Genomic DNA, 26,355 nt, shown 5'->3' on the forward strand with positions numbered 1-26,355 from the left:
ATCCCTTAATCAACCTTACAAACATTTACCATGAATGTACTGTAGTAATTTGGCAGAAATGTGCAATATTTATATTGAATACTATGTAGTAATAAATAAATATAGTAAATATATATATACTATAATATTATATAGTTTAATAGTAAATATAGTGATTTATATTGCATTAGTTTTATTAGGTGGGTAGAGGAATATATAATTAATGCTTGTTATGAAATTATGTCAGTTTCTTTGTAAAGGTGCGTATAGTTTTTAACTTGTGTTTAGGCATTTTTTATACAGTGGGAGCGAGTAGCCTGTGGTTAACAAGTCTCACTGTCAGAATATTTTCATTTAAGCATAACAATTATAAATAAAATAATTATTATTTCTCACCAACAGCTATAAGTTTGTATAAATAATTTATTTGTTCCAAGGAAAATAGTTGTACACAGCTGTAAATTATCAAGTTTTTATTTATTATGGTTTTATATATTTGCATACTGGGTACCACATTTCCAAGTAAATACCACACTTTAGGGTTAATTTAACTTATTTATTGAAACTGTTATGTTTCAATAAATAAGCTAAACCCCCAAACCAACCCACCGGCCCACCTCAACTTTTCGATTTGATAATGCGGCCCTCGAATGAAACTAATTGAATAACCCTGGCGTAGAGTCACACACCGTATCACCTCACACACACACACACACACACACACACGCGGGACAAAAGCACAACAAGAGACACGCACATTTACACACGTCTCTGGAATCACAGGAGGACAGAGATCAGGGCTGTATCAAGCATGAAGATTATATGTGATCGGGCAGCCTTTCACACTCGGCCCATTACATTTTTAACACTTAAACATGTGTATCAGCTCTTTACACACATCTAATGGTTTGACCAATAAAACTTCATGCCAATTTTTATATGGTCAAAAAGTTTAGCTTGTAATGTAAATTAATGAGATTAGGGATGGGGCCGATCCGATCCAGTATCGGTATCGGGACCGATACCAGCGTAATTCACGTATCGGATTTTCCCGATCCAACCTGCGGAGATATCCGATATCCACGAGTCATGTCTGCGCTTTAACGTTGTCTGCTGAAATGACTCCAAAAGTGATTCCCGCCGGCTAGTCTGCTAGCTGGCTGCAAACTGCGGAATGGATTTCCTGAACGGAGGCGCGGCTCAATGAGACACAGAGTTATGAGACACGCTCCCGCTCAGGAAATCCATTCCGCAGTTTGCGGCTAGCCAACAACGTCCGCTGTGTGGAAATACTTCACACTGTAAACACCGCAGAGCAAGACAGTAAAATGCAATGTTTGCAAAGCCGTAATTCAGAGCTCTTTGAAGCTCCCTCGCGTCGTACAACACAACGAACGCAATCAAAGATTTAAAAAAGCACCACGTTACTGTGCGTTCACGCCAAACGCGAATAGCGCGTCAAATTCGCGTCTACCACGTCTACCGGACGATTGAATATTTTGAATCCATTCGCGCGTCCAGAGAAAAATTGACGCGTGTAAAAAGTAAAAGTTTGAAGCAAAATTCACGCGCGTCTGAGGCAAAATCCGCTTGTCTGTTTGCAAGATGCTGATGTTGATCGAGCATTCATCGAGAGAGAGTTACCGCATCAGAGCGAGGATCACCCTTAGATAGTGTGTGCGTGTAAGATGTTTACACTTGCACTTTTCTTATATTTCAAGACTCAAGTATTTGACATTTTGGAAATGTAATAAATATTGACATGACAATCAATTTGAAACCCTTACAGTTGCATTTGTTTTCAGAATGGGATTTTTCCTATTAACAGGATTTCCTGTCATATAAAATAAACAATAATGATAATAATAATATTAAAGCAAACACAGCTCTGGTATCGGAATAGTATCGGTATCGGCCGATATCCAAATTCAGGTATCGGGATCGGATCGGAAGTGAAAAAATGTGGATCGGTGCATCCGTAAATGAGATCTTTATAACAGTATACTTACATAAATTGCATATAAATATCAGTCGTTATTGTATTTCTGCCAAAAATACGTCTAAGATGATTTTTAAATGCTTAGTTTATGATCAAAGTTCTGTCGTTTTAAAACACATAATGCAATGCAATACAGTGATGATTGAGAGATGGAGAAATAAACCTTCCTCAAAAGCCTGATGATCTTATTTGAGAGACTGACATTTGAACATGATTTTTAATTAAAAAATGATGTATGGATACTCAAGTAAACCTAAGTTGCTTCAGTCTAGTAAGTGTTCATGTCTTGAAATATTACTAACAATGTCAAAGTTATTCATAAGTTTACTTTATAAAAAATCAGTACAGATTTCACAAGCAAAAAGACACATGAACCATGAGCTGAAGCTGGACGTCTTTACAATTATACTAAAATGACTTGCTAAAAAAGTCTAAACTGTCCATCAGACGACAGAAGGCATGTTTTCAGCAAAGTTTGATCACTTAGAAGCTTTGGAGATTTGCGCATCACACACGATACAGTAAGCTTGATCCGTTTAACTTCCCCAGGAAGCATTTCAGGACTTATGTTCCTATCTGCTCTCTAAAAGCTCCAACGGTCTCTTTACACAAGGTTAGCAGTTTGCCGAAGCCCTCACCGTAAGTGCGTCCTGAAACGGTGCACTTCTTGAAGGCCATGATATTCTGAGTGAGCGTGCCGGTTTTATCGGAGAAGATGTACTCGATCTGACCCAGCTGCTCGTTCAGGGTGGTGGTTCTGGCTTTGGCTGGAGTGTCCTTTTCAGCGTAATACATCTGCAGATCCCAGTTAATGAACTTACTCTGACCCAGTCGGATCACCTCCACGCTGAAGGACAAGGAGGGAAGAGAAGCGAATGAGTTATCTGATGAATAGCAGTCTGTGTGCTCAGAGACTGGTGTTGTGCGCTGATATCGTACCTCACGTAAAGAGAGATGGGCACCATGGTGTTGAGGATGATGATGTAGCCCCAGAAACTGAGGAACCCTCGGTAAGATGAAGAATGGTCCAGGCCGTCTTTAAGATACCAGGCCTTAGAGCCGATGCTCTCGTACCAGTACGTGTGTCCGATGGCCAGACCCGCACACAGCAAAACCAGCAACCCAAAGATCTGCCAGTGAGAAAGAGAGAGCGATGGAAATATTAATGATAACGGATTTATTGCAAATGCTTCTCTATAAATGTGCTCTCTTATAAATAAAAACAAATGAACAAAACTTTATAAATGTAGTCTCTCTCTTTAAGATTAAAAAATAAATAAAAACTCTGGAAATTCAGTCTATAAATAAAAGTAAAACATATAAACGAATAAATAACCTCAATAAAAATATAATAGATAAAATAAATAAATAATACTATAAATAAAATAAAAAATAAAAAATAAAAGAATGCACTCTTTATGAATAAAATAACAAATAAAATAAATAAAACTTCATGAATGTATTAACTATAAATACAAATATATAAAATCTAGAAATGCAATCTATAAATAAAAGTTTTACAAAAACAAATAAATAAAAAAAACTCAATTAAAAATATATAGATAAAATAAATAAAACTGAATGCACGCTATAAATAAAAAGAATGAATAAAATAAATAAATACAACTATGCATGCACTCTATAAATAAACAAACTTCTATATATACACATTCTAAGTAAAATAATCAATAAAATAAATATGCTTTCACTCTCTACAAATAAGATTAATAAATAAAACTTAAATGTGCTCTAAAAAAAAAAAAAAATTTATATAAATAAAACATTAAAATAAAATTAATAAATACAATTATGAATGCACTCTCTATAAATAAACCATTATAAAAGCACTCTTAATAAATAAAAATAATAAATAAACTTTACAAATGCACTCCCAATAAATAAATAAACCTCTAAAAATACACTTTCTAAAAAAAAATTAATATATATAGTCTATAAATAGAACTACGAAAAACACTCTATGAATAAGTAAAATGTCAATATTGTCAATCAAATTCATAAGGAAAATGTTTTAAGGTGAGTAAAAAACAAAGAAAATGTAAATGTGACTGAACTGAAGAAGTGAAATGGTAGAGTTGAGATGAATATGAAGTCTCACCGTGTAGACCATGTAGTTCATGAGTTTGTCTATTGTGGTGCGTTTGAACCTGGTCTTCCCGCCGTTCCTCATGATTTTAGTGTCATTACCTGAAGAAAGAAACAAAGCTTTTATAAAAACAGCAACACACCACTGAACCGTGTGTGTTGGTCAGCGTGTTGACCTCTGACCTGCGAATATGACCAGCCCGTGGGTCACTTCTGTGTTGCGGATCTTGCATCCTCTGAGCAGCATGTTGTCGAGGTCGAGCGAGTAACTCTCACCGTTCCAGATCATCGTTCCCAAAAACTTATCCAGACGGTTGTTGGGCTCCTCGCACTTAATCAACGCTGAGAGAAACGCAGAACAAGAAATCATTCTTTCATATCTACTGTCCATTCTCAGGATAGTTATATGTAAACAATAACACTGTCAGTTGCTTGGTTGCTAAATCTGGTTGGTTCAAAATCCTATTCCACTCATTCTGTTGCTTAGTGCATTTTGTTTTCGGCCAGGAGAGAAAAATGCTGGAAATGTGCGAGCCACACCAGTTTAGGACAGGGTTTAAGACCAACACGTGTTTATGCATATGAACGCATGAGCGCACAATCATGCAACTACTTCTACACAAATCATCTGTTCTTCAGTCTCTGAATCTCATATTATTAGTGAAAGCAGTCATTCTCATGCAGTACGTACCATTAAACTGAGCCATCTGATCCTCCTTCTGAAGTTGTTCATCTGTGACCTTGAGACCCATCTTAAACTTCAGATTCGTCTCTCTGGACAAACAAAACCAAGACCAAACAACCATTAACTACACTAATATGAGCCATCTGACAACATCCCGTCCTCCTTTATGAAACAATGAAAGAGTACACAGACAGACAAACCCAGGGTCTCAATTATGATTCTGTGGATGTGAAAGACCAAATGAAAATGTAAAATGGAGGAAAAACAAGAATAAACATGCATGAAGATATGTTTAATTTAATAATAATCAATCAAGAAAATGCCCCCTATAAATATAAAAACATTACTCTATGCTCTCAACAAATAAGATTAATAAATAAATACACTTTAAATGCACTCTATAAATATAAGTTACTGTAAATATATTATAAATATAAAATTAATAAATAAAACTATGAAATCCATCTCTATAAGTAAAAATAATTAATAAACTACAAATGCCCTCTCTATAAATAAAAAAATAATACATTAATACACTTCTATAAATAAAATAAATAAATATTATAAATAAAGCTATGAATACACTCGATAAATAAATAAACAAAAATGCAAATAGAAATAAAAATAAGGAATATTTTAAAAAGTTAGAAATGCTGCCTAAAAGTGTGTGAAAAAATAACAAATGTATGTGTAATGACAGTTCAATAATTAAATCCATAAAAACAGTAAAAACCCCAGGAACATAAATATTTCTAGCAGGCGCTTCTTAAAATACAGACTAATGTGATATAGTTCAAGTTTCTTGCAGTGCATATTTCACTAATATTATAATACTCTTACAATTAAACGATTTAAATTAAAATAAAAAATAAAAGATTATATTGTTAATTATATAAATTATTTATGAAAATGTACACAGATAGACAAACCCAGAAACTGAATAATGAGTCTTTTGAATGTGTATTTCGACTGAACAGATCAGTACCATATCCATTACACAATTTACTTCATGACTCAATGTCCAAACACATAAATGACTGTTCAAACATTCATTGGACTGATGTAATAAAACAAAACTAAAGTCATAGAAATGTATGCATGTATGGTTATGGCCAGAACAATTCAATTATGACTATCATGTGAACAAACATTGTGACGTTTAAAGTAGCGTGATTTATAGATCCAATAAACTGATCTAACAATCACTGTACGGTTGTGTTGGGTGTTTGATGTGGTCTCTTACCCGTCAAGCTCCGCCGTCTCTACGTAACACAGACTGTTGGGGTTTGAACTGGACAACAACAGAATATCGGCCTATATGAGGTCGAAACAAAATGAAAATGAGAAATGAACATAAAAATGACCTCAGATGAATAAATGAAGAGACTGGAGGAATAAAGAAACTGAAAAAAAAAGTAAAATGAAGGAAATGCAAGCATTAACATGACATGAAAGCAAATGAATACTCAAGGTATGTGTAATGACAATAAATAATTAATAATTAAATCAATAAAAACAGGAAAAGCCCTGGAACAAACAACTCGAGCAGGGCCTTCTTACAATATAGACTAATATGGGGTTTCTTTCAGTGGATATTTCAGTAATATTATAATACTAGATTTGAATTAAAATTAAAAAGTTTTTATAAATATTGTAAAAAATCAGTTAAATATTTTAAATTATATAGTTTTATTTTATTTATAAGTACATATTTCATTCAAGACATAATTTCTATATAATATGGCATGCACCAAACCTACAAGTGTCTTTGATAAAAAGGTTAATTAAACTTATTTTAAATTTATGTATACATTTTTTTTTTCAATGCATAATTTTTTTTTTTTTATGAGCTGCAACAGATGAGAATCTCTAAGATTGTGGGAAAAAACAATAGAAAATAATAGAATAAAAAATAAAATAAAATAAAATAAACCAAACTAAAATAACTAAACTAAACTAAACTAAACTAAACTAAACTAAAAACAAAAACGGGGGATCTTTCAACGGGAAGGCAAAAAGATTTAAAAAATAACTTACCGGGATAAAATCGTTTTTCTTTAGTCTGACTATGTCACCAACTTGTAGATGCATCCATCTGGTCTCTTCAAATCTGACAAATCAGAATTTAGAATCTTTGAATCCGAGCATTAATGCCAAAAATGCTGTTTATTTAAACTATTCACTGACAAACATCAACACTAATGTCATGTACTGCAGATTAAAGTTGTGTGTTACCTGCCATTGAGCAGCACGTCACACCTTCTATTGTTGATTTCTTTGTCCATCCTGTGTCGCGCCTTTCAACCAGAGAAACATATCAAATGACAGAAACCATAACCACGACCCGTCAATAAACGGCTACCTTTCACCCAAAGCGCTGCATCAGTAAACACGTGCAGGGACTCACCAGGTCGTCCACCAGGTCTTTGATGGCGGTGATGCCCAACACCAGCACTAACGGCACCAGGGTGGTGTACCACGGCAGCGTGGAGATTTGAGGAATGATCTGACACATTAAAACACACCAGTTGAAGTTCATATCCTAAGTTCATATATATATATATATATATCACATATATGTGTGTTTGAGATGATATATATGTCATGTACATCTGCATATGTGTACATGCATGTGTGTGTCTGATATATAGAGTCCTTTGCACCATGACCTCGAGCCAAACACCCCCCCAGAAGCCTTTTCCCCTTGGTCGAACATTATTAAAGTTAGAGCTTATTTAGAGATATCAGCCGGATGGCTTAGTGCAGGCGCTAATGGATCCAAGGTTGTATCTCGTAAATTACCGCACTAATAATGCCCAGAATGGTACCAAACTTCTACAGGAGTACAAATAGGTTCTGTACTAATAAAACGAGGCATTGGAAAGTTTGTAAGTACATCAGGAGTTTATTTAAATAACACTTGCCTGATGGCTAATGCTACCGCTAACCCGGACGTCGACGTCACTTCAGTGATTTAGGAAAAGCCCGTAAAAGTCCTGGCAGAAAGCCAGTATATCTATCGTTTTGTATTTATTTTTTTCCGAAGTGTTGACAACTTAGTGTTAACTAATAATTGTTATAAACTGGTACTACCAACAAAATATTAGTGCATTCCTGGAACTGGGCGTCGTCACACTACATCCTTATGCATCGCTTTCTGCCAGGACTTTTACAGGCTTTTCCCAAATCACGGAAGTGACCTCGACGTGCGGGTTAGCCGTAGCATTAGCCATCAGGCTCCGAACCATCCCTTTAAGTGGCAACTATCATGCAATAAGGTTCATTCACGGCAAGAGCGATAGCTATATCGATAACTATAGTAGCGTCCACACCAGCCAGCAATATCTTTCTGTTTATTCTATGTGCAAGCTGGAGATTTGCACATCCAGTTGGTCCTCCTGATCACCGGCAGGGTTTATTCTGTCATAACAACCGGCTGCATGTACATTATATCCCTTACATAAATGCAGTTAGGATGATTCAAGGCCTGATCACCCTGTCGGAGATTATTTTGTGATAAATGTGAGGTTTTGACGGTCCATACCTGCAGGATCAGCAGACACAAGAAGTAGAGGTTGGCCGCCCTCTTAAACTGCTCGTACATGTTCAGCGGCAGGAAGGTTAAGAAGTTGTATTTGTAGGTCTTGATTGCATTGTCCTTGAAAAGAAAAGAATGAAAAGAAATTCAAGAAACTGGTATACAAATGTATGCCTTAAAATTTGCAGGTTCTCACCCCACAAGGATTGATTGGTGAACTATCACCATTGAGACACTTCACCTCAGATGAAGGAGTAAAATCACTTTATAAAAAACATTACCTGCAGAATGTAGGATAAAATATCTGAATTTCCTAGAAAACTTTAAATTCACCATGAAATCCAAACAGAGGAATATTGCAGTATTTATTATAAACAATTTATCCGCGCACATCATGTGCCTCGTAATCTTGAATCAAAATATCTTCCTCTGAGGACGTTTACAGACGCGAGGGCGGGGCAACCTGTCAATCACATAAGATCCACCAATAGCAACCCACAACCATCCAATCAACTCCCTATAGACAAAATCAAGCCCCGCCCTACATTTGATCTTGTTTGAGAAGCCGCTTCACTCGGATATACGTTACAATAGGGAAGAAAAGATGATTGCAACTTCCCTTTCACGACGCCGACTTCATAAAGGAAAATGCCCTCTAATTTAACCCAAGGCTCTTTAATAAGTTTGAAGTTTGTAAGTTGTGAAATAATGCGCACTTTCATGAGATTTCTGAAATATGAGGCTGAAATAGTAAAAAAACAAACATTTAAAACCCTAAATAATAAAAAAAAAAAGATTAGATCTGGGTAATGTTTAATAGAACTGTTACAGATTAAAGTCTGATTCAAAGTGTCTCTGCACTCTGCAATTCTTCACCCTTTCTCTACTTTAGTTCCTGTCACTCAACATTCAAGCGTTGACCGAACCCAACTGTTTTCCATACATGTAAATCAAAACACATCAAAATCTGACTGTGGATGCTCTCGCAGGGTAACATTTCAACCTCAAGACAAAGCCAGTCACTGCTGCTCATCTCTCACGACACACAGCAAATCTCCGGACATTCGACACCAAAAGGACTCGTTTTTCCAGTCTAAGATCATCGTCATACCACAGAACCTAAACAAGCAACAACTTACAAGTTTAACAAGTAAATTCTGTAAGAAAATGAGCATAAAATCTCTCAGTTTAGGCCGTAATAAAGGCCAAACCCCATCCGGAAGGTTTTAGGGTTGTTTAACACACCATTACAGATAACAACATGATGACCTAAATACATGACGTGTCACTTTTATTTTTCTGGATGTTTCCTGGAGGCGTTAGATGAACTGAAAATGCAACAGAAGAAAAAAGGTCTCAGAGTATTGTGTAATACTTATAATAATATCTTTTTTTTTTTTTTAACCATTTTGCAATGTCACTATGAGTACAACTATGAACTATGAATATAATCAATCAAGAGGAAATATAACCTTTGAAGCTAAACTATGTGATGTTGTCACTGTTGTTTTTCAGATGAATTAACAAGTGATTCATGATTTATCCGTTAAACAAATTAAGCATTTGACAAAAGAAAAACAGACTCTTCCTTCCCAGAAGTCTAAACATTAATCTTCTTTTGAAATTCAACAGGCTGGTTTGACTACGTCATACAAAGTCTGTACAGTTTGTATTAGAGGAAACAAATATCAAAATAATGTTCATGGTAAAAGTATGGATTGACTTTAAAGGTTCTGCAGTTTAAGATGAAAACATCTGCCCGCTCAAAACAGTTTGTGGTCTACACGGTTTAGTGTTAGTAAGCTGTGGGAAATCATTATCAGATGCTTTAATCTGAAGACACTTACAGTATTTATTTACAGGACAATCTCTAGAGTTTAGTGTCTTTCAAAGGCTTTTAGGGACCAAGGCTACTTTATTAATCAAAACTACAACAAATCTGTAAAATAGCTGTTTTCTATTTTAATATATCTTAAAATGTACTTTATTCCTGTGATCAAAGCTGAATTTTCAGCATCATTAACAGTACAAAACGGTTTCCACAAAATTTAAGCATAATAATATAAAATGTTTATTTAGCAGCAAAATCATCATATTAGAGTGATTTCTGAAGGATCATGTGACACTGAAGACTGGAGTAATGATGCTGAAAATACAGATTTGATCACAGGAATAAATTACAGTTTAATATATATTCACATAGAAAACAGCTATTTAAAATTGTAATAATATTTCACAATTTTACTCTTTTTACTGTATTTTAGATTAAACAAATGCAACCTTGGTGAGCAGAAGAAACTTCTTAGAGGGGTGGTTGATTATGATTTCACTTTTCTAACTTTAGTTAGTGTGTAATGTTGCTGTTTGAGCATAACCAACATCTGCAAAGTTACGACGCTCAAAGTTCAAAGCAAAGGGAGATATTTGCTTTTAAAGAAATCGCTTTTTAAGGACTACAACAAACGGCTGGTAGAGACACGACATTCCTCCCGGGTTAGTGACGTCACCAACCCTAAAATTTACATAAACCCCGCCCCCTGAACACGATTTATAGATTATCAAGACAGAATATGCTAATCAATGACTAGAAGATAACTCCACATCAGCTACATAAATTCATCAACTAATCATTCAGAAATGTCCTGTTGCTTCTACATGTTGTCTCTCCATCATTGTCTGACTCTGTTCTGAAATTTTCAGTGCATGTCTGTGTGAGTGCAAGCTGTTGAAGCTCCGCCCCCTGTGCCGGGAGCAGCAGCTCATTTGCATTTAAAGGGACAGACACATAAAAGGTGTGTTTTTGCTCACCCTCAAAAAGTGACAATTTGAACATGCTAAAAAAATATCTGTGGGGTATTTTGAGCTAAAACTTCACATACACACTCTGGGGACATCAGAGACTTATTTTACATCTTGTGAAAAGGGCATTATACCACCCCTTTAAAAACATTTTAAAAAAAATCGTAATTATTCCAATCTATTAAACACTAGTGTACATACAGGCGATCCACTAAAGGTTTCACTTACCGAGTATCTGCTTTTCTTGATGCACAGAAAGACCTTCTTCTGAAACTCGGGTCTCTTGCAGTATTCCCTGTCATTCGCTCGGATGGTCCAACCGGCCTCTGAGAGGAGAAAGAGAACAACGAAACTAAATCAGAACACAAAACAAGCTCTGACAGGAGAGTTTTCCAGCATGCAGATCGCTCTTCATCTCACCAGGAACGGGAGCGGGTCTGGGTTCTGGTTCTGGTAGCTGGTCTTCAGCCCGATCCAGGTCATCTTCTGACTGCAACTCTTCGTCCGTCTCGTCGTCACTGTAGGGCATCACCTCATCATCCGGCTCCTCCAGGGAACCCTGGGAACCTGCCCGCGGTCGAGCACTCATCCTGAGAGTCACACTGCACACACACAAATATCACATTATAATAATACATCAATAATCCACAGATCTGCGTGTCGTGCTGCAACATGTTAAAATAATGATTTGGCTTGCAGAAGAACATACAGATTTTTCACTACACACAGTAGTAACACTAAATCTACAACAGTGTGAATTTATTCTTGCATAATACATAAATGCATTTATGGTAACTATTCAGTACTGTCGTTAGTTCTGAATCATCATATTCATAAACAAGGTTATTTAAAATAAAATAAAAATGTGTTCCTGCAAAATCCATTAAAAAAATTAAGACTAAAGTTCATTGGTTGTTAATTATAAACGTGATGTCCACACATATGTGAATAAAAATAGATAAAAGTAAGTAAGAATTTTTTTGAATGCAAATTAGAAGTTACTTACCAACTATTGGTAAGACTTGATTTAATTAATGATTCAAAGGTTTTTAATTGAATTCAGAAGCCATTTTTGCTAATTCAGAAATATTCACTTCGAATTGTAATGAAATTGTATTAGATTCAAATAAGATCCATTAAAGGATTTTTTATTCCTTTTTTTATGGATATTAATGGATCTTATTTGAATCTAATACAATTTCATTACAATTAGAAGTGAATATTTCTGCATAACAGAGATTTACATATAGACCACAAGACAAAATAATAACTGACTTTACACAAAAGACCCAGTTCAGAAGTTTACATACTGTATGATTGATTCTTAATATTGTGCGTCGTCTTCTTGAGCATCAACAAATGCACATTTTGTAATATTCGTGTATGAATACCTTGGATCTCAATATGATGGAAAGAGTTAGTGATGGATTTCTCTGAAGATCAGTAGACAATTTAACTGCTCAGGTGAACAACTTATGAAATGAAGTACACAAAAAACGAGTACAAAACAGAGTTGACCTTTGAAACAAGGCGCCGCTTTACAAGACACGGCGTGCTACTGGAGAACAAAATATTCTGATGATATCAGTACGTTTCATCTACAATATAAAAACCATCCAGTCAAATAAACAAACACAGATGATGTTACACACGACTCCACCCTCCCTCCACACACACACACACACACACACACACCACACATACTCTCTGTCCATCATTCTACACCAGCAGTCACAAAACACCGGAAACCACATCCATACAGACTCTCTCCATGGACAGTAAATCACACAGTGTTTGTTTAGTTTCGGGTCAGATGATGTCAGTCATTTTCATATGGAAAAATGTAATATACAAAGCTCCTAAGCAAATATGTTTTAAAAAAAACTTTGAAACTGTAGATTTGAATAATATCATTGATTATTATTATTAATAATAATTAAATTTTAAACATTTTCAGAAAATATGTCATGGCTCTATAACGTGGTTCAGACATTTTTCCAGTAAAATAAATAAATAAATAAATAAGTAAAAAGGTAGATAAAAAATATGTTTATATAAAAGTTAAATTACTATAATTCTTTTATAATTTACATAAAAAAATAATGTCACTAATTCTGACTTGTGTTACTGTGCTACGTTCACATTTTTACATATTTTCAAGACATATTTTATTAGTATTTTATTATGTATTCTCTGGAAATCAAAAGCATGACGTTTGTGTTGCCAGTTTCATGCTCTACTGTTAGAGCTCCAGGAATGCCTATAAATATGCAATATTAAAACACAGAACGACTTTTATGGAACAAATGCCAGGTCAACAACGTTCACAACTCATTTTACATTCATAATGTGATGCATTTGAGCTTTCTAGAAAAAGAACAAAATATATTGTTGGGCAAAAGGGAATTAATTGGGTGGTTTCTCAAAAGCCCTATTCGGACAGGACTAGATTTCATGGAGGACAATTAGAGAAATTCATGTTTCACAGGCCTACTTTGTGATTTCAATCCTGTCCGAATCTGCCTTGTCTGTGTTTTTTCCTCACACAACCTCAGCAAACTATTTCAGGGCAAATCGCCTATACTGTTTTTCGGCAAACTCAACAGAGTTTCTCTCTGAGAAATCTAATCCTGTCCGAATGCGCATGTCTGTGATTGCTGATACTGTATTACACTAATGCTTCTCCTCGTGTGTTTTCTGACCCACCCGAGCTATCGTTTGTGCACCAATCTTCCGCATGCTTTCATTTCAATATAGACAGTATCCGGCGAAAAAACAATTATTGTAAAATTAATAAATAGAGCCAAATTTTAATATCAATCTTTAGAGCCATTTTAATATCAGATACTTGTCTAGACATCTCTGCTCACTTATGTTGGTTTATTATAAACAGCTATTCATGTGAAGTTTATTTAAATATGGTTTTAATAATGACTTACAGCTATATCAATAAGAAATTAATTAAAAAACATGTACGTCATATGTGATGACGTGATGTGATGTGATGAAGCACAGCAGACGCCTATCTAGAAAATACACACTCCCACCTCTTTAATAAACACAGATATGTTCGTCAGATATGTACATGAAATCACAGCTGTCGATTGATAAGAACTGAAACTCAAACATTGTTTAGTCCCGTCCGAATAAGGCTTTACTGCGGCTGCATCAATAGAAATATTGGTTATGTCAGATAAAAAGGAAAGTTGCTGCATTTTGATAAAAGATTGTGAACAAGACATGTTTTTGTAATATAATACATTGATGAATAATTCACATTAACACCAGGAACATGGTTAAAGAAAGTAAAGAGTCGACAGTAAATAGTCAGAGGGTCAATTCTGATTTCATGTTGACTTTAATGGATGATGAGTTTCATTTCTCAGATGCAAATGACGCCACAAATTACAGGATGATCCTCTGGTCTTATGAAAAACTGTGGTGTTCTCCATCCAGCTGAGCGCTCAAGCATCTCTAAAGTATCTTCAACGATGCCAGGCATCTAAGGTCAATGTTTAATAAGAGATTAATTAGGAAAAATTCAACATCAGAGAAGAATCCCTCTTTAAATATTTATTAACTGTCCATCACATGAATGAGTGACGACTGAAGATGACTTAACACATTTACCAACAACAAAGACCAATGCCTTTCTTGGTTTAGCATCATATGAAGTGGCAAGAAACTGTGTCCTTAAGGATGTTTGTTGAATGTAACCCTAGATAAATAATCTTAAAGTCTGAGATAAAGTCACAGTACTGAAACGATCAAGCACTGGCATGATTACCAATGCTGAAATAAACACACAATCCACCAGGATGCTCCCGCAAACTTGTGTAAAGAGCGTAACAGAGCACACACCCGGAAAGAGAAAGAAACACATCATGCAAAACACACACCCATGTTTATCCACAACTTTGCGTATGTGACGCAACGTGACATTTTTAGCTATGAAAACCTGAGGTCTGTGAGAAACAAACCCTCCGAGGTTCAACCGGACGAATCAGAGAATTTCATTAAGGTTTTCTTTAACAGACCAAATAATTACATTGGCTTCCACATGGTGAGCTCTGAAGGCTTTATTCCTCTAAATGGTTCATTCCTCAAAATAAAGGTTCTCAGATTCAACAAAACACTGTTCAGTAACTATATTTGTGGCCGTTTAGGGTTCTGGAGATGCTATATGGATATTAAAATGATCCTGATGTTATATTAAATACACGTGATGGATGGATGGATGGATGGATGGATGGATGGATGGATGGATGGATGGATGGATGGATGGATGGATGGATGGATGGATGGATGGATGGATGGATGGATGGATGGATGGATGGATGGATGGATGGATGGATGGATGGATGGATGGATGGATGGATGGATGGATGGATGGATGGATGGATGGATGGATGGATGGATGGATGGATGGATGGAATCGAAAATAATCTAATCTAAAACAAGAAATGAACAAAACAATGGATTTTGTTCACCTATATGTATGTAGGTGATCACTTTTTACTCAAACTGTTTTGCTGAAAACATACTTTGTAATGAAAAAATCTGTTTTGACTTTCCCCGGCATTGACAGAATTTTCCGGCAATCCATGTCCCAGAGCGGGAATGACGGCTACATTCATATAAGCTATGAAATGTTCCCTTGTGAAAGTGAACAGAACCAAGAAGAAAATGCAACATTGAAAAAAATTAAGTCCATTTCAAGAACAAAGCAAACGATCCACAGGTCTGAAAACACTAGATATAGACGAATCGTTGTTTTTTTAGGAATAAGATCACGTGGGTGTTTGAATCCAGATTGTAATTTTTTAACGATTAATCATGCAGCTCTTATATATCGTATCAGATATTCATACAACAAAATATTCTGGGGGACATGAAAGTTTTGTGGAAATGATAAAAAATTCTGGTGCTAGCTGGAGACATTTAAAAAAATAAACACTGGCAGGGAAAGAGTTAAACTAAAACTTGGGCTCAGACTTTTGTTCATATATATGTGACCCTGCACCACAAAACCAGTCACATGGGTCAAGTTTTTTAAATTGAGATATAAACATCATCTGAAAACTGAATAAATAAGCTTTCCACTGATGTATGGTTTGTTAGGATATGACAATATTTGGTCGAGATATAACTATTGAAAATCTGGAATCTGAGGGTGCAAAAAAAATCTAAACATTGAGAAAATCTCCTTTAAAGTTGTGCATTTATGTTCACGATTCACTGCATTCACTCACAAAAATAAATGTTTTATATACTTATGGTAGGAAATTTACAAAATATCTTCATGGATCATGATCATGATACTTAATAAACGAATGATTTTTAGCATAAAAGAAAAATGGATAATTTTGACCCATACAATGTATTGTTGGCTATTGCCACAAATATACCCGTGCGACTTATGACTGGTTTTGTGATCCAGGGTCACATTTAAAGTTGACGTGTATAACCTTTAAAACTATTCACCAACAATAACTTAAAAGCTGCAGTATGCAAACAACATACCTTCAGCGTGACATTACCTGAACAACACGTTAGGTGAGTGAGATATCATCCACTTACACACACTCAAGCCCTTCGGCCGTCTGTCTGTCTGGCTATTTATATCATCAGTGTGTTTTTCTGCCATTCAAACAAGCAACTTTGCATAATTTCTTTTCCAAAATGTATTTTTTTTTTGCTGTTAACAACAGCTGATGTTAAAGATTTAAGTGTTGTTAAACTAAATGTTCAGTTTATATCACAAGTCAGTTCTCAATGCATGTCGACGTTTCAAGAAGCTCTGGAATGTTTTAATAAGAGACCTTTGGCTTTTAACATATGTTTTAAGAATGGAAACCATCCATCAGTTACATCTATGAGTTTGTTTGTTTTTTGGGGGTTTTGCATTTGAAAAAAATGCAAAAAAAAAAAGTCCCTGAAGCCTTATTTCCATAGAGAAGTCTTCCCTGTTCTGTGAATGACACTGAACGACTATCCTGATCTCCGACACGACTGACGCCACGTCATCACATACTCACAATTCTATGATGACGAGAACAAAGATTCCCATTGAAGAGGCAAAACCACCATCCACGCCCACAAAGCCCTTCTGTAGGTGTGCAGTGACGTGAACATGAGCGACCAGGTGCTTCTGGTCTCGGAAAAACGGTTTTGAAAGTCTCGCCCGGGGCCGTGCTATGGTAACCCTTTCACACGGGGGGGATGGGCTGGGGAAATAAGGGGAAGGACAACACAAAGGGATCCCTTTGAGATCACGTTCACCTGCTGTTGTGCAACCTGAGAGGAGAGAAGAACTCGCTTCTGCAAACATCTCACTGCCGTCAGGACCGACGGGAAAAACGTATGCCTAAATTTAAGATTTATTTATTTTAATTGCATATAAAATTTCCATATCTTATCAAACATCGACCTGAGATGCTGGCATTACTGAAGATGGAAATTACATGTGTAATTTTAACATACATAACCTAATAATCTTTAGAGATAGTTCAACCAAAAAATGAAAATAATATATATAATGTACTCGCCCTCAAGCCACCCTAAAGGTGTGTGTGACTGTCTTCTTTCAGCCGAACACAATCAGAGTTATATTAAAACATTTCCAGGCTCTTCCAAGCTTTATAATGGGAGTGAATAGAGTTTAAAGTTTTTGAAGCCCAAAAAAGCGCATCCATCCATCATAAAAGTGATTCATCCGACTCCAGGGGTTATTAAAGGCCTTCTGGACAAAGCCATGCTTTTGTGTAAGAAAAATATCCATATTTATAACTATATAAACTATAATCACTTCCAGTAACGGCCGTACGCGAGTCTAGTTCCGGCAGAAGAGTGACCTCTGACCCGACACATGACGTAAGAGTAGCATAAGCTCAGGTGAGAGGTCTCTCACACGGTTCAAACAAATAGAGCTGGGCAACAAACTCAAACTCGAGGTTATATCGAAATCCTCTGACATTTCTCTTTAAAAATTCTCATTTTAGACTTCTAATTCGTGACCGGTGTTTTGTTTTGCTATTTCCTCTGCGCTTCCCCGTTCGTCAATACGTCATGTGTCAGGTCAGAGGTCACTCTTCCGCCGGAACTAGACTCGTCTAAGGTTGTTCTCGAAAGCCAGACAATATATCACTATATAAATCAAGACCTGTCAATCTGAGCGATCAAACCAATCCAAGCATGTTCCAGCTGTAAAACAGTGTCCGACTGGTCTCTACCCACTACCAACACCCGAGACCCAGTTTCTACTGGTTGAACTTTCAAATGACATTGAAAAACACTGCGTCATGATCGCATGTCAATGTCACTCCATGATCTATACGTATTGTCTTATTTTGTGTTTTGGACTCATTGGAAACCAGCTGCTCTGAAATAAAGATGTGATCTACTATGGTTTACTAATGTTTCACGAAGCGCCCCAGCTTCGGATTTAAGAGGTTATGGTTAACGATTAATCAATCTTTAATTTAAACAACGTTCGATTATGGGAATATGTAAATTGACATGCAAATTTTCCATCATTTTTTGTGCAAAGTTCTAAGTTTCACATCAAAATATGTGGATGGAAACATAATGTTAGCAGATTTTACCGGGGATTTTAAAATATGTTTTTTAAATGTAATATTGATAAACGTTTTGGAGATTCTGTTCTGTATTCAAGTAGATAATAGAAAAGGTGGCCACCGAAACCACTTGCCTGAAAGGGACATAAATAGGCACACTGAATAGTCCAGTTGGGTAGTGCACATATTAAATAATACCGTTACCGAGCTTCTTTAGGACCTCCAGAATGATTTCAGCATAGGAGCCCAGCTGAAATATTGAAATTTAGTGTCAAATCAAATCAAACTTTCAGGGTAATGGCCTTTTAAGACCCCTGAATAAGCTTCCTTTTGTTAACTTGTGCTCAGGCCAGTAGATCTTCCAAATTATAAGTGAAAAATAGAGTGCCAAGACACCTTACACCTCAAAAAAACTCAAAAAGCCCTGTATAATATAGGCGGAGTTATTAAAAAAGGCAGCAAAAATGCTTAAATGTTAAGAGATCTTGGTTTTCTCTTTTATTTTTCAATCCAACTAGGTCATTCATATAGCTATCTACTGAGTTCATAGTTCATAGTTTGTAATTTAATGTGACCAACAATGATTTTACAAACTTATGACAAAATTTAGGTTTAATGACTGTAAGCTTCAAGCATCACAACAGTTTCTTTGCCAACCTGCTAGTAGATGTAAGAACATATTTCTTGCATCAAACCACTTTAAAGGCAGAAGCTACAATAGGAAACACAGAAAAAACAAAAAACATGCAGATAAACGCAATAATATTCACAATAGCACAATATTCGCCAAGCAAAGATCTTAGTTTTATAGATTGCATGTTATTAAATAGATTTAAGTGATAATGAATGTGTAAATAACTGTTTATTTTTTACGCGTTCAAAAGAGCATTTAACACACTACATGGTTCTAAGAAGAGTGACTCAGGGAAACTTTCCCAAGATGCCTTGTGCAAATCAGTTTTGCAAATTCTCACTCATTTGCTTTACAAGTCAGGAAATTCAAATCCTTCCACTTCTGGCGAGCGATTTGCTTGTGTTGTGTTGGAGGGAGAGAAGATTTTACTAGCACAACCTGAACAGCAACAAGAGTAAGACTCTCAAAACCCATCAAAAACCTCAATGCGCCGTGAAGTGCATTAAAATACAAATATTTGGCAAATGTGAGCACATTAGACTTCATTTAATCTGGAAGAAGTAATGGAACTGTTAATGAGATCTGATTAGTAAGATTTCTTTCATAAAGCTTAAAATTCACCCTGACAACGTCCAACACACAACCAACAAGACCTCCTCACAATCTTTGTGGTTCATGCACCAATGCATCTTATAAAACTTTATTTTTTTTTAAGTGCATCATCCTGTCAGAATACCCATCAGCCCTTTCACTAGAAGATCCAATGGAAACGTCTTGAATAAATGCGAGCCCTTGGCATGTTTACAACTCTCTGCTACTTTCTTAGACAAATATTAACCCTTATTATGCACTAAACTGAATTTATACCGATGAGTGACTGTTAACGGGGAAAACGTGGGGCTTCATTTGATTAAGATTAAGACGTCGTTCTTTAAATAACCGTGCGCTGAAATGCTTTGACAAAAGTGTTCAATTTGAAGAAAAGAAAAAAAAGTGTGCTTAGAAAAGCAGTGACATAAATATGGCGAGCAGAAATACAAACCGTCAAAGAATAGATATTGGAAGCATATATCATCAGGGATTCACTGTTTATAAGCCACAGTTATTCATACGTTTTACTGAACGTTGCAACATTTTGATGGCTGATTTCACTTAATTAAGACCTGAGGTTTTTAGAGGCTTTGATGTTTTATAGGCCATAACATAATATAATAATCCTAATGTCTATATTAAATGGTCTTTGCTGACAGATTAGTAGATATGACTATTATTATTTACACTCTGACATCGCTAACATCGTCAGATCACTGCAACGTTGCAATTTTAGTCAATTCACAAGTGAAGTATTAGCTCTTCCTTGTGTCAGTTCTGAGACATTCACCAACGGCAATATAATGTACCATGTTAAAACATTTCTGAGTGAAAAAGCATGCAAAATAAATATCTACTAAACTATCGTTCACCTTGTTTCACTGTAAAAAAAAACATTACTGCTGCGGTTAACTTAAAATTTAACGTTTTTTGTTGAGATAACTCAAATAAAGTTGAGTTATCTCGTAAACTATAAACTTAAAATTAAGGCAGCATGAATACTTGCTTTTTAAGTTGAAACAACACATTATTTTAATATTGAATTTTAAGTTGTGATAACTATTTGCAATAGTCATTTTTTACATTATTGTGACATTAGTATAAAACATTTAAAAATCCATATCATTTGGTCACTAAATTAGATATCAGGTGCCCTCAGGAAAAACTATTTAGTAAAACAGGAGAAAGAGAACAATAATTAGTCATGGCAACTCATGTTTTTACATTACTAATCAAAAATAATTACAGCAATAAACATTTTTTGGTAAGTTCTATGAGATTCAACTTTGTTAACTTTTTTATAGAATTTTAAGTTGACTTGCACAGCCAATTTGATTACACTTAAAATTTTAAGGCAGCAACTAAACTTAAAGGGATAGTTCACTTTGAAATTAAATTTTGGTATGTTTTTATGTTTTACCTCAAGGGCATCCAAAATGTAGGTGTCTTTGTTTCCGCAGTAGTTTCAATTTTGATATTTTTAGGTCAAACCGTTCTTGTCTGTCAGTCATTTAATGCAGGTCTATGGTCACTATCTAAAAGAGCATGCACAGAGAAGTCCAAATTAAACAATTCCTCATCGTAAGTACACATTGATGGCCTAAGACATGAAACGAGCGGTTTGTGTGAGAAAACGAACAGTATTTATATCGTTTACCTCTTATACACTTTCCGGCGCTTGCGCAGACTAAGCCAGAACGCGCGCACACGTCACACACCAGGATGCGCGCGCGCCCTCAGATCACTTGGATGTGGTTGTGTATAAGAGGTAAAAACGATATAAATACTGTTCGTTTTCTCACACAAACCGCTCGTTTCGTGTCTTAGGCCATCAATGTGTACTTACGATGGGGAATTGTTTAATTTGGACTTCTCTGTGCATGCTCTTTGAGACAGTGACCATAGACCTGCATTATAGGACTGACAGACAAGAACGGTTTGAACTAAAAATATCAAAATTGAAACTACTGCGGAAACAAAGACACCTACATCTTGGATGCCCTTGAGGTAAGCTAAAACATACCAACATTTAATTTCAAAGTGAACTATCCCTTTAACTTACCCTAAACAGGTGGACATATTTTACAGTGTTATAAATCAGAAATTGACTGGAAAATTACCACTACAACCTTTTTTTTCTTCTCTTTGCAATAACAATACAATCCTGCATGCAGAAAGTAAACTGGTAAATTTTGATTCCATGCTTACTGTAAAAATATACAGTAACAGAAATCTTTCCTCTTCTTCCACTAAAGCACATTGTTTAGCAACATTTTACAGAGGTGAGGTGAGGTTAACTTTTCCCACGTATCACAATTGAGTCGTGTTACACTCCACTACATGTGTTTGGCCTCTCATACCTGCTAGAGCACTATGGGTAACAGTATCCTCCATTAGAGAAAGACGAGAGCAGAAACCGGAGACGGTGGAGGTGTGTGAGGACGGGGGTCTTCCGGGACAGATGCCCCATGCATTAACCATGCACTTGATGTTTGAGTCACAACTAACTAAACTCTGTGTGAAGTGGTTTCAGTGATGCATTTAACCTACAAATGAACTACACAGGATTCAAGAATCCCACCTGATTATGTCATTTAGCGCTGCACTGGTCTGCATCTATAGAGTTCAACAGTCGGGTTACGCAAGTAAAAACTCCATTCAACCTCTCCATAACGAAACTGATTTTGAACGATAACCTATATACCTTTAAAGACAGCCGTACAGTGAGTACGTATTTGCTTCTGCTGAAGCCGTCAGACAGCATTATTTAAAAAAATGTCAGTTTTTTAGCTTTTAGTCATGAATATGTTTGCCTTAAGGTTATGAATAAGCTGGTATGTTCCAAAACAATGACAAAATTCACCTTTAGGAGATGAGCATTCAAAACTTCCTCTAAAATGGATCACAGATTTTTATTTTATCACTGTGGACTTTAGCTTCTCATCACATGTTCTGTCCAATCAAATGCTCTCTATAATATAAAGCTCCGCCCCTATGCTATAAACACCACCTGACCAAAACGACCGCCGTTGACACGTCACGGAGCAATATGGGTTGGAGATGTGTGTTTGGTTTCTCAAACGCCCAAGTTTTATTCTGTTTTCCAACTGTACGTTGGTTAAGAATGAAATGGCTAGGATTTATTCACTCCTCTACTATTGAATCCGACGTATCATCAGCGCTCGGATTCGCTTCCATGGTCTGTGAGGTAAACTAAACGCAATTGGCTATTTGAAAAGGGGGAGGAGCCATTCAATATGTCCCGCCTCAGCTTCCTGTTTCAGTGAAAAATACATCAATGCATCATACAAAGCTGCGCGTCCCAAGGCACTTCAATCATGTTTAACTGTGGAAAAACTACATTACCCATGATGCTGTACAGAAAATTCCACCAATCAGAGAGTCAAAACAAGCAACACGCCAAAAGATCCGCCCACTCTCACGAAGCACCGCGAATGACGTAATCGAGTCTCTCTCAAAATACTGAAATGTTTGTACATATATGCATATTTTGGACTTTTTTTTTTTATACATATAATCAACATTTGTAAATGAGTCGTTTCATATTTCTCCCTCGTTTTTAATTCCATTATGTCATTCACAATGCTTCATGGGATTGTAGTCTTTGTCTTTTTGTCCGAATTTCAAATACTTATTTGCTTCAAATCAAAGTTTGTAGTGTTGTGATTTCAACTCGTGGTTCATGGCTCATAACTCTTTAACAAAGACGATTTTAAAATTAATAAATAAATAAAAAATACTTCCAGTACTGGTTTGTATTTCCACAGCATGAAGGTAAGATCTTACGGATTTATGAATGAACCGCTCGTTTTGAAATCCTCTGACATTTGTTACAACATTACAATGCTCAAGATAACTTTCATTAACTCTAATAAGTAAATCCTCTTCACCAGCTAATTACTCTTCGACAGCGATGCCATAGAAATATACAGAGCTAGCGTTAAAAACAGAAGTTCAAAGACAATATTTTTAAAGATGGCTGCGCTACTTACAACTACTTACCAAGTACACATATAAATGCACAGAAATATTGATCTAAGATTATTATCTTAGATGGATTACCTTAAAGCTCCTGCTAGGAAAAATATAGTCCATTTACGACACAAAACAATCAATCTATCAACAAGATGAACAGTGAACACACAATTAAGTTTAGAAATCATTATACAAAAATATTGAAATCACAACTAACCATCAATATTCTATGTAAACTATTTCTCAAGTTAGCTATAACCATTAACATTTTCAGTAGTTGATAATAATATAGAAACGTTAACTGAAATCAAATAAAATATAAAAACACATTTCAACATTTCTCGTTTTCATTTATATAATAATAATAAACTGAAATACAAATTAATAAAACTATATAGTCATATTTCAGAAAGATCTAATAAAATTATCAATTAAATATCAACTAAAACAGTATATCAATGATACTAATATATCACTGCTATTGTGTTTTGCATCTTTTCTACCATTTATTAATGTGTTTTGATTCTACATTTTACTTGACGCATGTTAACTTGAATTATTCTATGAAAAGTGTCTTTATATTCAACTTTATATACTTGTTATACACCATTATATGGGCTAATGTAACAATTAAAATGACTTATAATCAAATAACATTTATTTATTGTATAATAACATTAAATTAAGCCTATACATATTACACGCTGTAATAATATCAGCATCATACTGGTTATCAGCTGTAAAAATATGGCATATAATATAATATCAGCCAATTTCTACATAATACAATCACTACCATGATCATTTTAAGAGTCAACATGTGTTTGATGCATGTGAAAACTACTAATATATTTACCATTCTGACACAGATAAAATGTTAAATTGTCTGGTGCATTTATCTGCTACAGCTCCAAAACTAAAGCATGTAATAAATGCTCAGATTGTAATTGTAATTCAAAGAGAAAGCAACAGAAACTGCACCCACTCCATTTCACAATGTTTGTTTGCAGTCCTTCTGAACACTGAAGAAACCAGTTCTGCCAGGCAGATACTCTTAACCAAATAATGGACGTTTCAAAAGAGCCGCAATCGAGTCAAAACATGCCCAGATATTCTCACATCCATCAGAGAGAAGAAACCCACCCAGCCAGAGATGATTTACACAGGACGACTCTCTCATTGTCTGCCGGTTTACACACGACTGGCTCTCAGCGGTTTCTGCACGCTCCAGTATTCGAGAGATTAAAACTGACACTCCCTATGGATTTAACAATCAATTTCCTTGCCTTTTCCAGACTTTCGCAATGGCTTTTCAGAAATAATATTGGAAATATATTGGAAATATATACGACTTTATTCATTTCCATGAACTTTCTAGGCCTGGAAAACACAATTTTAAATTATAAGAATCAGCAACTAGTAATATTACAGCAAACTGTAACAAATCCATTTTTTTTATTATAAAGTCAATTTGGTCTCATTTTAAACATTAGTATGTTTTAATTGACACTAGTTACGACACCTGCCCATCTGACTTGACATGACGGAAAAATTGCCTTACAGAAACACATGAAATTAAATCCTCTATCATGAAAGACACAGATCTTTTGAGGAAAACAAGAGATCAGATTTCTGACTACAGGACAGTTTGTGGTCTTATTGCTTATTGGGGTCAAAAAGAGCCAAACACAAACAAATGATAAGCTCATTTTGGTTTGAACGTGTACAATTGCATGTAAAAATGAACTGCTTTTGTTCTTAGACAAAACAAAAGTAATGTTTTGATAAAAGTATGTTTGAAAAGTCATTTTGTGCATAAACACGAATCATACGACTATACTTTTAGTGCACGAATGTCAAACAAAAACTGATATTTAGCTTATAATCAGTTCTCATATTCATAAGAAAAATATTATCAACTGATACTTAACTCAGAACACTGTAAAAAAAAAAATGTTCATGACTTATCACAACATTTTTTCCTTTGTCAAATCAACTTATTAATATGTCATTCAGGTAACATAATATTATGAGTTTCTGCTGATTAAACAAATCTCCTTCATTGTATTAACTCAATTTCTTTTATTTCAATGAACTTAACATTTAAAAATGACTTGCTGTAAGTTAAACCACCATTTTTTTTACAGTGATAGGTGTTCAAACTCTAAAATAAAGCTTATGAGAACCTATATGATGCCAATGTTGATCTCAAGAACATGAAACATCAAGAACTTTTTTCAACCTCCACAGAACCGCAACCGCAAGCGTGTCTTTACTAATCACTGAAGAGCATTTATGAGAGTTTAAACACATGTTCTAAGCATAAACTTGAATAAATCTTTACAAACACGCAGAGTTTCCCTGCTGTCGTGCATCCAAACACACACACACACAGGTAGAGGACCTCAGGTGGGACACACCCTCAAACACCGTTTACAAGAACACAAACGCCGT

General features: G+C 35.4%; 1 protein-coding gene across 1 annotated transcript in view; it reads right to left on the reverse strand.

Annotated features, from left to right (window-relative positions):
• The window catches only part of atp8b1 (ATPase phospholipid transporting 8B1), a 41,032-nt gene that overhangs the window by 14,548 nt on the left and 129 nt on the right, over positions 1–26,355 (reverse strand). Inside the window, exons 2-13 of the mRNA XM_079898585.1 lie at positions 11,524–11,705; positions 11,332–11,429; positions 8,311–8,424; positions 7,174–7,272; positions 7,002–7,063; positions 6,804–6,876; positions 6,010–6,080; positions 4,773–4,855; positions 4,265–4,423; positions 4,095–4,183; positions 2,918–3,108; positions 2,617–2,825 (exon numbers count right to left, since the gene is read on the reverse strand). Of these exons, the coding sequence (XP_079754711.1) occupies positions 2,617–2,825; positions 2,918–3,108; positions 4,095–4,183; positions 4,265–4,423; positions 4,773–4,855; positions 6,010–6,080; positions 6,804–6,876; positions 7,002–7,063; positions 7,174–7,272; positions 8,311–8,424; positions 11,332–11,429; positions 11,524–11,692 (1,417 nt within the window). The 5' untranslated portion in view covers positions 11,693–11,705. The remainder of the gene's footprint in view (positions 1–2,616; positions 2,826–2,917; positions 3,109–4,094; positions 4,184–4,264; positions 4,424–4,772; positions 4,856–6,009; positions 6,081–6,803; positions 6,877–7,001; positions 7,064–7,173; positions 7,273–8,310; positions 8,425–11,331; positions 11,430–11,523; positions 11,706–26,355) is intronic.

The sequence above is a fragment of the Squalius cephalus genome (assembly GCF_949319135.1).
Source record: "Squalius cephalus genome assembly, chromosome: 17".
In the NCBI taxonomy this organism is placed as follows: Eukaryota; Metazoa; Chordata; class Actinopteri; order Cypriniformes; family Leuciscidae; genus Squalius; species Squalius cephalus.